We start from the raw sequence: 17,147 nt of genomic DNA, 5'->3' as shown, positions 1-17,147 counted from the left end.
TGACACAGAGCTACAGAGGTTAGAACACAGAATTTCTATTTCTGTCCAAGTAAATCATCTGAAAAAATAATAAAAAGCACTACTGTAAGCATATTACATGGGCTATATACTAAAATAGTACCCTAGCCACATGTCTCAACTTAGAACAGAAAAATCCAGAAGAAAGTGACTTATAAAATGGATTTTATATGAATGTATTTCTACAGCTATGTCTGTGCGTTTGTCTCATTTCTTATTTCTAAAAAAGCCCAAAAAGTGCTAAATACATAACTTCTGAAATACAAAAACACATCCACATCACTCATACACATGCCTAAAAGAAGTACATACATAGATTTATAGGAATAAGTAATCATAATTAGATAAAATGGTGAAATGACATAAGACGGCCTTATTTTTGCAATGAAAGGGCTGCAGACCATCACAGGGATAGTTTTTTTTGGCCATGTTTGATATCATTCAACTCGTCTGCCTATTGGCTACACAGGAATGCCAGTTTTATGACCTCTTTCTGTGACTGGTGGGATATGCTGTCAGTTTTTCCCACGTGGGCCCAATGGGGACTGTGGGATTTCATTGGTTTAGCTTGGGAATATCTTGAGAAATACTTGTGCTATTGGCTAAGACCAAAGTTCATTGGAAACTGCACAACCCACAGATTCCGACGATGTGCCGAGTGAGAATGTAGCGCGCACACGGAAAAAGATACATGCGATCAAAACCGAGAAATGATGCATGATCTAGATTTCTCTACGTCAAAACTTGGCCAGAAACTACAAGATTGTGAGGGGACCAGATAATTTTGGATTACAAGGCTTGGATATTCTAATAGCTTGGCATGTTGGCGAAGTATGAATACCACGTTTACGGCGATATTTCACCGCTGTGATTAAAGACACGAGGAGACAGGTAGGAACACACACTCAATTTAGACTCAAATCTGTCTGTCTTGCTTTACTTCAGAACATGATTATAACCGTTGTGAGTCACCTTATTGTTTGTGTGTGGGCTCGATGGAATCATGAGACTTTAAGTTTTCTAACGATGTATGACTTGAGCGTGTTTATGACGGTTTAATGCAAGTAATAACGTCCTTTTATGGTGCGTTCCAATTTCGAACCACCAGTGGTACAGTGGAAACAAACAGGTATAAACTACCAAAGAAAGGTCTTAAAATTGCCCATTTTAATACATGCAGTCTCAGGAATAAACTGAGTGATTTAACAGAAATACTGCAACCAAACAACGTGTTTGAAACCTATTTAGACTCTACATTTGATGATGACATGTTTAGGAATGATAGGAATTCATATGGAGGAGGAGTTGCTCTTTATATTCAACATCATATACCTGTAAAAGTGATACAATACTTGATGTATTCCAGTAATGAAGTAATTTGACTAAAAGTTAGCCTGAAACATCATGGGATGCTGTTATAGACTTCCAAGTGCTAACAGTAAGTGTTTGGACTAAATATGTGATATGCTAGATCATGTTAGTATTATGAATCTTGACACTAAGTTAATGGGTGACTTCAACATAGATTGGAATTCATTTGACTGCCCAAGGAAAATTAAATTAATGAGCACAGCAACGGCATGTGGATTTTCACAGGTAATTAATTAACCAACTAGAATATGTATGAAAAGAGATGGCACTCAATCAGCTTCCTGTTTTGACCATTATAAATAGACCAGAATTTTGGTCTAATTGCTTATCTGTGCCAATTGGTTCCAGTGACCATAATCTTATGCAATTGTAAGGAAAACAAAAGGTCCTAAATCGGGTCCAAAATTAATAATGACAAGGTCATTTAGAAGATTTAATCAATTGTAATATGACAATGATGTCAGTAATGCTAACTGGTCAGAGGTATTTCTACAAAAGGATCCAGAGATAGCATTTCAGCTTTTTGATCAAACTTTGGTGACAATTGTAGAAAATCATGCACCAATTAAAAAGTTTACTTTCTCACTAAACCAAGTGATATAGCAAATTATCTCAATGATTATTTCATAATTAAAATAAATAGTCTTAAAAATACTACACAGCTACACAAGACATATTTGTCTAAAAAATTGATAAATAAGATCATGGACGATAAAACATGTAGCTTTAAATTTAAGAATGCCAGTGTTTCTAAAGTTGAATTTGTTCTGATGAATTGTAAAAACAAACCAGCTGGAGTGGACTATCTTGAATATAAGTTGCTTAAGTCAATAGTTTCAATCATTGCTCCTACTATTTCTCATATAATTAATATGTGGTTTATGGAAAATATATGTCTGCAAGCATGGAAGATATGTAAAGTTGTGCCAATACCAAAGAATGAGAAAAGGCCTTTCTCTGGATCAAATAGTAGACCAATAAGCTTATTAACAATTCTGTGTAAAATAATGGAAAGAATTGTTTGTGAAAAGATATAGTCTTATTTTTTAAATAACAATTTGATTACAGATTTCCAGCATGCATAGAGAGGAAAAAACAGCCACTGCCCTAACTCAGATGGTTGATAACTGGTTTATAGATATGGAGGAGAGAAAAATAATAATAATAATAATAATAATAATAATAACAATAATAATAATAATAATAATAAAAGATGTTGTGATGCTTGATTTATTACTGCAGCATTTGCTATAATTGACCACAACTTACTGTTAAAAAAACTGGAATATTATGTTTTTCAAAGTTATTTGACTGATAGAAGACAATTAGTTTACTTTAATGGAAGTTTTTAAAAGGTAAGCCTTGTGGAACATGGCGGGCCTGAAGGAAGTTGTCTTTGGCCACTTCTTTACACACTCTTTACTAATGATTTACCATCTGTTTTAGATAAAGCGAGCATTTCAATGTTTGCTGATGATTCCACTATATATTTATCAGGAACTGATATTGGTGATCTAAATACTAAACTACAGAGAGAGCTACAGTCAGTGGTGGACTAGATCTGGACTGGATCAGGAATCACAAACTGATTCTAAATGGATCTAAAACTACTAGTTTAGTAATTGGAACTACTTTTTCTTTTTGTTCCAAACCGAAACTTGAACTCAGTGTAGAGCAAACTTTTGTAGAGCAAAGAGAAGAGGCAGAACTTTTGGGTGTGATGATTGACAATAGATTGTGTTGGGACAAACACAGGTTCAGAAGATGTTAATTAAAATGGGCAATACCTTGTCAGTTATTAAAAGGTGTACAGGCATCTTGACACCACAGACGGTTAAACAAGTCCTTCGGGCTTTGTTTTTTTCCACATCTACTGTTCAGTGGTGTGGTCCAGCACTTCAGCAATGAATATAAAAAAAGTACAAGTAATTCAGAACAAAGCTGCACGTGTGGCTCTCTCGTGGAGGTTTAGATCAAATAATGATAAAATGCATGAAAGTCTCTCATGGTTTAAAGTTAAAAATAGATTTGTGTATTCGCTAATGTTTTTTTTACATAATGTTATAACAAACAAAACAACTTTTACTTTAAATACATTATTGATACACATCAGTATTCAACGAGGCATGCAGTAGGAGGTAGTTTTATTTTACCTAGTGAAGATTAAATCAATTCAACATTCAGTTGGGTCCAGAGCAATGTGGGAATGGAACTCTCTCCCAACAACTATCAAACGCAACTCTCAGTATGGTTTAAAAAAATCACTTAGGACCTATTTACTTCAAAGGAACCAAATATTTTATATCACATTTTTTTGTTTTAGGGATTTTGTTATCTTATTTCTTAAAATAGATTTATCTATTTGGGAGTAGTGTCTTTTATTTTATTTCTTGTATTAATTGCATTAACTCTAAGATTTAATTTTGATTTGTATTTTCAAATGTATATCTGTAATGTGATGTCATAAAGAGTATTGTCAAAGAACAGATTGTAGGACCCCAGGAAGAATAGCTTTTAGCTTATGCTAAGCTAATGGGGATCCAAATAAAACAAACAAACAAACAAACAAACAAGTGTGCTCCAAATCGTGATTACATTGTTTTTCCTACTGCCTGCGTCATATGGTCAGGATGCGTGTTCTTCTTCTTCTGTTATATTGCTGTTTGGCAGAACAACTTGTTGCACGCCATTTAGAGCAAGTCAGCCATAAGTATCTCATGTATTTTGACCCTGAATTGCATGTTTCTGATCTTCAATTGGGGCTTTACAAGGACAAAAGGGGGAGGGGAGTCAAAAAGAGTGATAAACAGGAGGTAAGAGGATGATGTCACGACTATAAATTAAACCCAAAGGAAAGTGCAAATAGTAGCAGCGGACAGTGAAAGAATGGAGAGAGTCATCGGGATTAAAATAAACATAGGCAGGGAGGGAGGGAGTAGAAAATTAAGTGCCAGGAGATAAACAACCTGGACTGGACAGGGTGACCCTTAGCTGCTGTGAATTGTGGGTACAGAGGGATGCAGACACCAACAGAGGGTATAATATAAAGCACACTATGTTGTCACACCTCAAGGCTGAGACATTACAGGGTACGTTGTACACTCACATCGTACAGGCTGTACAGTCACATCAAAGTCATGGTGTGAAAACTCACAAATGCTGGTAATATTGTTTTCTCAATTTAATACATGATTATTGGCATTTTGCATTTATCGAGAAAGGAGAGAAGGGGGTGTCATCTAACAAATTGCTGTCCATTGCAGTCAAATGATACACTTGACCCTCTAGGACACGGAATGCTCTAAATATCTCACACTTTATCTTATTATGAAAATAATCGGCACCCAAACAAATGTACACACTTAATGTTTAAAAAAAAAGAAGATGCAATTAACTTAGGAAATCCAGAACCCTAAATATCCCTGTTAGTCTCCTCTGGGATTGTTTTGGTGAATGACTTACACCCATCATCTTACTCACAAACTCCCAGCACCCTCAGTGATCAATGCAGGCTGATTCAGCAGACTGGCTGGGCTGTCTAGGCCAGGAGATCCCTGTGACACATCTACTATGTCATCACCACTGAAAGTGAGACGCAGCAAATCATTTGGACCGTAGAAACAACAGGCTGACACCGATATTATCACACTGGGACAGTTACTCACAGCACTCTAAAAAGGCATCCAGTCATCTCAGGGGAATTGCTTGAAAAAGTCGTAATATCAGCATCCCAATATACAGTTTTTCATGATGATGCCAAGAATTGTGTATGTTACTATGTTAAACCAGCCCGGTCTCCAACAGAAAACATCTTTATACTGTTACTTTGCTCTGCCACCAAAAATTTAGATGCTGCCTGTATTATGTTCACTTATTTTCCCAATTCAGGAGGTGTTGTTTATGTACAGAATAAAATTAATTGGATTAAGGTTGGAGTGGATGCTAAGGTACACAAAGCTCAGGACACCAGAGAGAGGTTTGTATCTGTTTTTTGGTTTTGTTTTCAAGTTCAACGCTGACTTGATCTTAAGTGTTTGGTGTTGCCTAAGCATAAATATTAAAAGTTCTAGTTATGTTTAATTTCCAAGAGTGAACAACATCCATCAGGACAAAAGATGCTACTGTGCTCAGCTGTTTCAGTTTAGACTCACAGTAGTCTATGTTGATGACGTTTCATTAATGTGATTGTGTAATGTCCGTCACCCTACTCTGTCTCCGTGTTGGTGTTTTAACCTGTGACTGTTTTCTGAGGACTCTGGTTACCTGGGGCCTGTTGCACAAAACTAGGATAAGGGATTAAGCCGGGATATTCAAGTTATCCTGGATGAATTTAGCTTTGACTCGGTTGCACAAAACCACATTGAATTAAACCCAGCCAAGTAACCATGGAGATTCATTCTTTGCGGCTAGCCTGGTCCAGAGCAGGCTAACAGCCAGGCTAAGATTAATCCTGGAGTCTCGTGTCAAATACGCTGCCGCTCTGATCCGAAATAAACGTGTTTAACAGTTATTCCGTTGTCTTCTGCATGTGTTCTGCTTTATTTTTATTAACATGCATTAGCCTACTTGTCACTATTAATGTTGCGAGTTTGATTTAAACCCTAATTCAGTTGTTTAGATGGTTAAGAATGGTTGACCTGGCCCCCTGATACGGAGTGGGACTTTTCCCGGTGGGACGGTAGTGTTTCGAGGCTGCCTGGCGTGCAGCCGCTGCCCGGTGGCCGCTTCCTGCCAGCAGACCTGCGAGTCGCGTCAGTGTCCACTCTCTCTGTAAAAGTAGAGATGAGCAGTGCAGCGTCCGTGGTCTCAGCTTCAGGTTTATACAGGACGCTCCGGAGATTAAGTGTGACGATATTAATGTAGCGATATTCCAAGATGATAATAATGGCAGACTGGTCAGGGACCAATACATTCATGATTTCATTTTCTTGTTGCTTATCCTTCTCTAATAAAGGACAGTTTGTGTTACTCCTTAAGTTGGCATAATGTTTTTTTTAATTATAGCTTACATTGGTTTCATAACCTTCTCAATTAGTCTCACATCCCTGGACCAATAACGTGGTCTATATACAGTACGTATGTAGTGTAGTTTACATTCAACACACCGAGAACACCACAATGCTTCTTTATCTTTTTATTTTGGTGCGGTCACTTGCCAGAAGAATAAAAAAACATGAATATTGTTTTACATATGCTCACAGCGTGTAGCCTATTGAAGTCACTTACTTCTTTTCTTAGTTGCTGTCCCTTTCTGATTGTTCTGTATGAATAATTGTACAAAGAATTAGATATAGCTTATAGAGATTTGTGCATGGTTGTAAAACATTCTCACGTTGTGAATAAGGGTTTGAAATTAAGCCTAAAGTCCTTGGTCCACTTCCCGAGGAACATTAGTTCCCTCTGCTCACTTTTAAGGCAAAGGCTATATTTTTTCACCCCCACACATTCAGTTGGGTCCGCTATGTCGGGCTTTTTTTCTCCGTTTGATAAGAGCTGTATTTCCCTTTTTGCATATTCTTCCCCTCCTCGTTACTTCCATTAGAAGCTGCTGCTCATTGGGTGAAACATATGGCGCATGCGTCTTCTTCATCTCTGCATCAGTAAATCTGTGATCGATACTGTGGTCTATTTGAGAAAGCCGTGAACGTGCACTTATCCCAGCTATCTCCACCTGGCTGGACATAGCTCCACCTGTTCATCCTGGCTCGGCAAACGTGCAATCGATTAAGCCGCGATGAGCGGATCCCACTAAGTCAAGCTGCGCTTTTTCACTTATCCTGGATATCTTTATTCTACTTCCGTGCAACCGGCCCCCTGTCCTCAAATCTCTGCAGGGTAAATCCAGACAGCTAGCTAGACTATCTGTCCAATCTGAGTTTTCTGTTGACAACTAATACTACTTCCACCAAAACAAGTTAATTCCTGAGACTATTTTGCTGAGGCGTTGTTTCTCTGTCAGACACTCAGCGCCGCCCAAGATGATTGTGATTGGTTTAAAGAAATGCCAATAAACCAGAAGATGCTTTTTTCTAATCAGAGAATGCTGTGTGGACTACACAGACCCTCCTCCACAGCGCTGTGCAGGAAGGTCTGACAACACGAGACTACACTCAAAGTGATTTATAATCAGACATGCAAATGTGTAAGAGTCCTCATGTAATATGTAAAAATCAGAGCACAATGCTGAGGCCACTGCAGACACTCAACTTAAGATGTAGTTTCCCAATAGACGCTCTATACCAGCTGCAGGAATTCTAAGTCACCTGAGAAACCCCTAAACATCTCTCTCAGAGTCTATATTCTTTTCCACTAGATGTTGGAATCTCATTGGTTGATTTGACTTAATGTCTTCAGCTTCAAGTTCATCTCTCCAGGGAAGATATGTTTGATGGGCTTTTTGCTGATGTTGATCCCATTGTCAGCATGTTTGATCTTTTGCCCACTACCCCATTATTAGTTACAATAAATATAGTAAATATCCATATGGGCTTTGTGAGTGCAGGTTTCCAAATGTCCCTTCAGAAAAGTGACATTACAGACTAACATGTTGTGAAATGACACCAGAAGGTAACAACACTACAGGATAGATGATTCAGTTTGTTTTGCTCAGGATTTGGGATAAACTCCTGGTGGGAGGGGCTTGTTTGTGCCTCCTCTTCCTGCCTCTCTGCTTGTGTTAATGAAGGACAGCATGACCTGGCGCTAAGGCCATGATGGGCCCGGCAGCTCATTAGCCTTTTTCTGAATCAAGCTATGACCCTACAACAGTGTATTTACCTTCTGCGTGCTTGCAAATGTTGACTGCAGTTTTTGTTCAAGTAGCATGCAAGGTCAACTTTAGATAAGCATCGTCGTTTTTTGTTTTAATAGATTTTCACAGAAATTTACTGAGATAAAAAAGGAGCTGATTAGTTAACTTCTGATTTTCACCAGAATTGAATGTCCCTACAAACCCACATGCTGTTCCATTTCCCGCAGAAAAAAAGAAAAAAAGGCAATTTACATTTGAAAAAGGTTATGCTGTGATGAAAACAGATGATGAAAAATGCTTCCCACATTACAAAGTGAATGTAAAAATGGGAATGAACTGCTAATTTTAGACCTAATTTCCACCGGGTAAAAAAAACGTGAAAAACTGAATTACATTTCCACTTGCATATTTGCATATACATATGCGGCACCAGGACACGGATCAGGGCCGTCCCATCAACCCCCCTACTTCATCATCCACTGTATGAAAACAAACTCAGAAGACACAAATCCATCCAAACAGCGCACCTCCTACATTGGCATTGCTGTCACAACACAAACACACACACAGCCAAACAGAAAGTGTGTTCTCTTCTGTGGCTTCTCCGGTCCTATTTCTGTTCAACATTAACAAGCAACCTCTGCTGCACGCTCCCCCTCTCTTCTTTAGATACAATCATTCACACGGCCATATGCATCCGCTCTCCTTCAAGGGCATGCCTGTTCTGAGAGCTGAGATGCGAGGAGACAACATATATAGCAAGTAAAAAAATCATGTTAGCAGCTCCACAGTCGCAAGGTCACACACAGCCATGTTGCTGCAAGCTAGTAGAAATAAAACGCACGGGGAAGAATGAGAGAGATGCCCTACCATTTCTCCCACTGGTCCTCCATCCAACCCTCTTCTCCTTCCCCTCCCGAGTCCATAGTGTAAGTGAGGAGGGCATCTACAGCTGAGGGGAGATGGGGAGGAGGAGCAGGATAGGGAGCAAGGGGGTTAGAAAGTGAAGGAAGGAGGGAGGGCACTGGAGAGGGAGGAGCAAGCAGGAAGATAGCCGGAGAAGAGGGAGGAGGGGTGCCGCTCCTCCAGGTCGATGGGAGAGGCATCCGACTTAGAGCCCTGGTGCTGCAGCCGCTCATCCAGAGGACAGAGGGATAGAGAAATAGAGGGGGGAATTATTTAAAGCAGAGAAGCTGAATCTGCCACAGTAGTGTTATATAATTCTCTCTTTCTCTCTTTCCCAATACCACAAATTGGGTCTTTTGGTTTTATTTTCTCATCTCTATCTCCCAGAGTATTTACAACGGTCTGGCAACACGGCAACATAGATAAAAAGATGCGCGACAAGGCATAAATCACAAATAGTCAGACAATCTAAACCACTTATTTTAAAAATTTTGCATTGCACATTTTGCAAGAAAATTGAATGCTCATAACTACGGTAATTTTGGTGGGTAAATCTGATCCAGGAAGTCAGTCTGTAAACTGCGATGGATGTTTACAGCATATGCTTTGGTTAATAATGTTCCTGTTGAAAGTCCAACAGGGTGTTCCCAGATTTTAGCCATTAACATGATGAGTAAAATGTTATTACTAGGACAGAAATGATGGCTAAACCTACAAAAATAAATTTGATTAAACCAAAATAATCTTTTAACCTGTGCAAGTCTTTGCCTCTTTAGTCTTTGCCTCTTTAGACAGGTAGGTAAGCTTCCTATCAAAATCAATGTGTGGTATTGCGTGCACATGCAGTGAACTGTACAGTCCATTAACTATGTCAACCCTGCTGATCTTAAAACCTACTATCAGCATCTTTTAGGCCTACGCATATGCACTTTATGTGGAAAATAACACTGTATTTAGGAGCCACCAAAAGATCTCAGTTCACCTGTGGTGACGTAGTTGAAAGCGAGAGCCACGGGGTTCTAAAGAGACGGCTGAAGCTGCACTAATTAATATTTGTGTATTATGATATAATAAAATAATTAGCCAACTCTGCAGTTCAGCTTGTTTGAGCCATCCTGTAAGTTTTTGTTTTTGTTTTCTAGGCTATAACTCTCATAACGCTCTCATCCACCTCACGTACCTGTCCAGCACTAAATAGATCACAGACAAAGTTAGTGACTAACTAGAGAAGAGAGTGGCTAAACAGGTAGATATTTATGAGTTGGAGAAGAGCAAATCGGAGCTAAAAAAGGGGAAGATATTGGATTTACATTTGCACAAAAAATGACTCTTGTGTGTCGATCATATTACTTTAGTGTTAGCTGGACATGTAACAAGGCAATTGTTTGCTATGATAAGCTGGAAAGACTTTGTAGCCCCTAGTGGCCACAAATGAATGAATGCAGCTCAAATAACAGCAAAAGGATTTCATTCGGCAGTTGAGTTGTATTTTTGAAAACCAAAACCCAGGCATCAAACATTCCTTCAGAAAGGTCAATGTTTTTTGGCACCAACACAGTCATATGTTCATACAGCATGATTTCTGACACCCCCCCCCCCCACACACACACACACACAAACCTTCAACACTTCCCCTTGCACATGTGACACCCCAGAATTTAGAAAACATAGTTTTTTTTAAATGCCATAAAACACACAGAACGCCCACATTGTGACACTCTGACGTGATTCCTTCCAAGATAACCAAATGTATATTTCCACAGCACTAATTTAATTTGCTGGTAAGCTACTCAGAATATTACTCAACACTTCCTGCACAGACGTTTCACATCAAAAGCCTTCTAGCAGCTGGTAGGACATCATTTCTCCCTTTCCTGGCAGGCGTTTAATGTGAAACATTTGAAGATAGTAGGGTGTTTCACTAACTGCAGCTTAAAGCCCATGTTGCAGGTTTATTTTTCCAACGAATTTGCACTTATTGATTGTTGGTAATAAACATTCAAACTGTTATCCTCTGTATATAGTATTGAAAAGTATTACATAACATAAAATAACACGAAAAAGTAGGTCATGTTTTACAGTGGTTTGCTTTTCTCCCACAATGCATTGCATGACGTCACACAAGGGAGACGATAGGCCAGCCAGCTTAGAGAGACCATTGAGTTACGAGAGAGATAGAAGACAACAGTGTAAGAAAGAGTGTTCAGCAACAGATTATAGATAATACATATATATACATAGATAGCCTATATACATAGCTAGACATATAGACAGATAGACAGTATTGATAGATATATTTAAAGAGAGAGAGATAGATAGCTATAGCTAGCATACCGGTATAGGTAGCGAGCTAGCTAGCTGTAGGTTAGCTAGCTAGGTAGGAAGGTGGGTACAATTTGTCCGTGTTAGGCGGGCCGATTTTTCAAAGACGGACGTAACCAAGAATTCAAAGATCTGAAAGTGAAACACAGCTTAGACGGGGGATGTTGTTCGGCTTTTCACAAGTTTAGAGCTAGCTAAAACTACGCCGCCGGACGTTAGCACAACAGCGTGAGCCTAGCCTGCTAGGTAAATAGTTCGACTGCCTTTGGTGTTGCCTATATATGCGTCCATGTTGTCAACATCATACATGTGGCATTAGTGCACCTTTTTTACCATAATTGTATTGAATGGAATAGTAAGCATCACTCCTACAAGATGGGTGTTTTTTTTTTACGTTACACACAAAGCTAACTGGCTATAGTTAGCCTGTACGGATGCTAGCGGATAAAGCTAACGTCGCGTAGCTAGCCAGCAACTTCGGCGGTAGAGTTTCGGTGAGCTAACCACGACAGCGTTGTCGCCCACAATCAACCTGCAGTGATGTTTGAAATGGAGACACGCATATCGTTTCTTTCCCCTGAGATCCTGGACATTATTTTATGACTTTAAAAATAAATGAAGAGTAGCCCGAGTGTGCGCGGTATGAGCTTCCCGAGCGGAGGCTACTCGCCGACAGCACCCGCTCTCCACCGCAGCTTCGCCGCCACACACACAAGCACCGGCCAAACAGCGACACGTTTTCACCGGAGGTTAGAGGTAAACACTTAGAAAAAACACTCGGGGATGCCTTCTATTCCTATATCTAGATAAGTGTACCAGTACTTATCTGAACTAACGACATGATCCCTGTCACTAGATCGAGAGAAAACGTTGACGTTCACTCGCTGCTGTTCACTGACTGTAAAAAGTAAAGTCATTGTCTGCACTGCTGCGTTGCTAAATGAAGGAGATAAATGAAGGAGACTTCCCCACAATCTTGACAATTCCTCATTTGCCCTCTCACGTCTGTCAGGTTCGTAATTATTCGGCTGCTGGCCTTTCCTCCTCTTCCTCCTCTTCCTCATCCCAGTCAGTCTCCGTAGTTCTAGTGCCAGGCTGAGACTTAACTCCCTTGAGTGACGTCATCGCCGAATTGACTCCATAAACCCGCAAATACCAACAATGACCAAAAACTAACTTTTAAAACTATTTGGAGACATTTTTAAAAATGATATACATATCTTGAGTGCTTTTTGTACCCAATAATCAACAGTGGTGGTTAACTTGCAACATGGGCTTTAACACTAATTTAAAAAATTGTCCACAGAAATGGGCAGTACATCTCCTAGCAACACCGGCTCTCAGTTGTCAGTCAACCATCAGAAACTCCCACTCAGAGGGTCCGTGATTTACTGTAGATGCCTTACTGTAGAAGCGAGAGAGAGAGAGAGAGAGAGAGAGAGAGAGAGATGTTTTGAATAAGCAGGGAGGAGGTGCCATTAGGTGGAATGTGCTATGTCAGCAGAATTGAGCGACAGCAGTTAATAATGACCAGGAGGAGTGGGGGCTGGGGGGGGGAGCGCATTAACTGTCCATTCTGTCAGCTTCTACTGTGGGTGAGATTCAAATCAGCTCAAAGTCCATGAAAGACGGATGCAGTGAATCAGGGAAACACTTAAAAATCCCCCCCCCTCTTTTTTCACACTCACATCCTTTTCACATCCCACACCCTGTGAATCCATGTGCCTGAGCAGATCTTATCAGCAGAGTCATGTCAGTTTGGAAGTTGAAGGAAAAAGATAAAAGAAAGAAAGAGGGTATGCATGGTGAGTGTGTGTGTGTGTGTGAGAGAGAGAGAGAGAGAGAGAGAGAGAGATATATCATGGATACTTCTGCACTTCCATGTTGATTATACAGTGAGCTGTACATTTGCCTACATATAAGCTTAATAAGTCCGATTTATTTTCACCATCCATTAATATAAGAAGGCCAAACTAAATGCAGAGTATGTTTGAAAATACATTCTTATCCCATCTGGAAACTGCAGGAAAAAAGGAATAACAGACAGCAGGGATGTCTTGGATGAGGTTATCCTCCACATCCAGATGTTTTGGGCTAATATTACATATTATAGCATATCTGCAATTTACAACCAGTTCATTGAAGAAAATACATTGGTAAAGTTGATCAGTTTAGATATTTATTGAGAAAAAACATCTTGCATCACAGCTTTCCTTTCATGATTTTGTATGTTACATTGTGTGACATCCTCAGTGATTTATTTAATATCTATGAGGACATGTTAGTAAGTGTAGATCTTCTGTTATCTGAAGGTTTGAACAACTCTCTTCATCTCCAACATGAACACTGTTGTTCAAATGCAGTTTTCAGCCATCAGCAGCACTTCACAGAACTTGAGAATGTCACTAAAACACTAGTCTGAACTTTGTTGTCATGTTTCACAGTCAGTGTAAATATATTAACTACACACCATCATGAGCTGTTTGTAGAAATATGAAAAAATATAAATTTGTTTTAGATCTATTTACTTTTCTGTAAAATATATTTGCTTTTACCTCCATACTGTTAAAAACAATACAGAAATCTGTAGCGCTAACTCTCACATGACATCTTGTAAACTCTCTATAGACAATGAACAATGAACATTTTAGGGGCCTCAAAATGGGGTCACTGTAATTAGACTTGAATGTGAGCTGCACATGTATCTCAGTCTGGTTGTAGAGAGACGGAGGATTTGACAAGTGTATGGAGGCAGGGAGAGTGACGGAGGAAAACATGCCAACATATGGCTGCTCTGGGACTGGGCCAACCCCGATGTTGTGGATTAACTGTAGCCGACACAACTCTAACATATCATTCAACACAGTTCAAGCTTCTGATTTTAATTCAAAGCCATGAGGTGATCATTTTCTTAATATTCTTTTTAGCTGTTTGCAACTAACTTCAATTTGTCGAGTAATATCGTGTGAGATGGAGCCTGCAGGACCCTTTCATAATGAGTCGGCCGTCTCTCTGTGAGTACGTCCATCACACTCCCTCTCACTCCCTAGCTCTTTTAATCTGTTATTGTTGAAAACAAGTGAAGGAGCTTTCTCAGAGATACATTTTTTAAATATGTCCTAGTCTATTTATTTCAGATCATTTTCATTTGCCTGTGTTGCAGCTGTCTGTACAGTATGTACAACATACAACTTCCAAATAAGAAGAATGTAGCATAATATGGATGTGAAAGCAGTTATAAATAGCCAATGTGACAATACAATTTATTTTGGTTTAAATCAACAAATAATTGTAATAATTAATTGTGATCTCAATATTGATCAAAATTATCGTGATTATTATTTTGGCCATAATTGTGCAGCCCTATTATATATGTTTTGGTCAGTTTGTCCCATTTGGCAGCAATAAAACTGAAGTGATATGAACAAACTGAGCGATGTCTCTTTTTAGATAAAACAGATGTTCACAAAGTTTCCTTTTGGGGACATCATTTAAAATAGGGAAGAATTGAAGTTGGAAAAAAAGGTTGTCAATTGCAATATATCGCAGAATATTGCAATATGTTCAAATTGTATTGTGGCATAAGTATCGTGATTGTATTGAATGGGTGGGCGGTGATTCCCACCCCTAGTCACTACGCCTGTATATATATATATATGTATATATATATATATACTACAACTTAATGAATTATTTAAGTTAAGAGTTTGACAAAGAGCTAACCCTTTACAATATTAATGAATGAGTAAGGACGCTGAGATGTCTTTAATTTGTTGTTCTACTAAAGTATTGCTTCTGTTGCTTTTTTCCTGATGGTTTGATGTTTCTTTGCTCTGTGTAATTTTAAGACGGTCATTGAAAATAAATCATATTACAAAAAAATACTATAATCAGACAATAATACATATGTCACTAAATAAATAACTTCATTGTGGCTAATTGGGAAAATTGCCCTAAGTTAATTATGTGGCAGGGACTTTGACTATAATGGACAATGTAGCCACTATTCATTCATTAGACACATATGTATTTTCTATTTTACAAAAAACAAAGCTATAATAATCTAATAATACAGCAGCCAACACATTTTTCTTTGTTTTTTTTCCAAGCCACAATGTTTAAGTTGCCCTTTCTAAAAAGATCTATATTAGTCAAAATGTAGGCCTATTATAAAATAATATTAAAAATGTTTCTGCTAAAGGTTTGCAGCAAATAGACCTAATCCTAACAAAACAATCTGTCTCAAAAATACTAAACATAAGAGTGAGGAAACAGCTCTGTTAAGGTTGCTGTTAAACTCACCTACGAGTATTGTACAAACAAGTTCCTAATAACTTGTTTAGTGATGATAGAAGATACATATACAATCATTAATTTACACTATAAACATGGTTCTGTCAGTGGTTTGCAACGAGTAACTACATGGATAGGCTATCCCTCGTTGGTTTGCAACATGGTGTGTAGGCTACTACAGAGATATCAAAACAGACTGTATATTTTTGAGACAAATCAAATACACCTATTGTAGGCATTGAGGAAAACTATCCTTCAGTAAAAGCATACTGATGTAAGGAAGAAACAGCCTAACGTAAAGCAGGCAATAAGCCAATGACTGCAAATCGAAAAACCGCTATACAGTTGGAGCAGATTACCAAAAAGTACTCGACATATTTCAAAATATGGTTCTAGAATAGATGCAGGGAGCAGACCGCTCGTCTCGGTCCTCCAGGAGCAGACACGCCCAAACCCAAAGCATGCGACTTCAATCGGCAAAGCTGAGCGTTGCCAAACGCAGCTGCAGCGGCTCCGATCAGCCAGCATCAGCACCTTTACCCTGCAGAACCTCGCGGGTTCATTCCCAGACTCGGCCACAGCGGGCCACAGCGGGCAACTCCCCCCCCCTACCCAGGCTCCTCTCGCTGGGGCGCTTACCTAAAGCTGGCCGAGGAGTTCACCTGAATGTTACGGCCAAACGGCGGGCTAGCTTTCCTCTTCTCTCTGTCCGCCATGCCGCCCCGTTCTTATTCCTCCATTGCGGACGCCCAGCAGAGACACCTGAAGTCCGCCGATGATGCGATAGAGTGCTGCCTTCAAAGACTATGGGAAAAATAGCAACTCGCTTGAACTCGATAATGACTAAGTAATTCTTGATAGGCCTTACTTTGCAGGATTTGAAAAATATGTTGTGGATGTCTATGTTTGAACAAATATGGTTGTGTTGTCTTCATAAATCTGGAATTTTTTTTCAAAATTTAAAAATTAGTTAGTAAATCATGGAGCTAGAATTGTTTCTTTCTTAAATGCAAGAAAATAAACGATCTGAGAGAAAAAAAATGTTTGAGAGAAAACGTTATCACACTAATCGCAAAAAAGTATTTTCTATTATTTCTTAAAAAAAGTATTTTCTATTATTTCTTTAAAAAAGTCTTTGCTCTTGATGCAATTTTTGGGTGGAAACATTGCTAGAAAGCTTTGCTGCCGCCCCCTTTACACCGAATCACTGTAAAAAGTATTGAGATTGACAGTATAAAACAGAAAATATATGTGTTTAGAATCAAGGATTCATTCCTTTGTCTTCCTGCTTTCCCATTTTTTCGTTCTTCTCATGTTCATTTTTGTCTTCTATTCTATATCCTATCATCCTTGTCTCCTATTTTTTCCATTTCCCACTTTATCTGTCCTCACCTATGAGATAAATTCTCTAATGAATAACTGAGAGCTCATATCATTTGCATACATGCACAATGTAGAGTTAACTTAAAACTTAAAACCTATTGTT

At 38.9% G+C, this 17,147-nt stretch overlaps 1 protein-coding gene across 2 annotated transcripts in view; it reads right to left on the bottom strand.

Moving 5' to 3' along the window:
- LOC116694034 (C-Jun-amino-terminal kinase-interacting protein 1) overlaps positions 1-16,446 on the bottom strand; it is a 75,452-nt gene extending 59,006 nt beyond the window's left edge. Inside the window, exon 1 of one of the 2 annotated variants that reach the window (XM_032523470.1) lies at positions 16,301-16,446. In XM_032523470.1, the coding sequence (XP_032379361.1) occupies positions 16,301-16,377 (77 nt within the window). In that variant the 5' untranslated portion in view covers positions 16,378-16,446. Of the gene's footprint in view, positions 1-9,010; positions 9,306-16,300 lie in introns of those variants that run through there. The other variant, XM_032523462.1, reaches the window with a different exon arrangement.
- Between the last annotated feature and the right edge of the window lie 701 nt (positions 16,447-17,147).

Source organism: Etheostoma spectabile, chromosome 1, assembly GCF_008692095.1.
Source record: "Etheostoma spectabile isolate EspeVRDwgs_2016 chromosome 1, UIUC_Espe_1.0, whole genome shotgun sequence".
Taxonomy (NCBI): Eukaryota; Metazoa; Chordata; class Actinopteri; order Perciformes; family Percidae; genus Etheostoma; species Etheostoma spectabile.
Note: the sequence above shows the minus strand (reverse complement) of the source record. Positions and strands in the feature narration are given on the sequence as shown.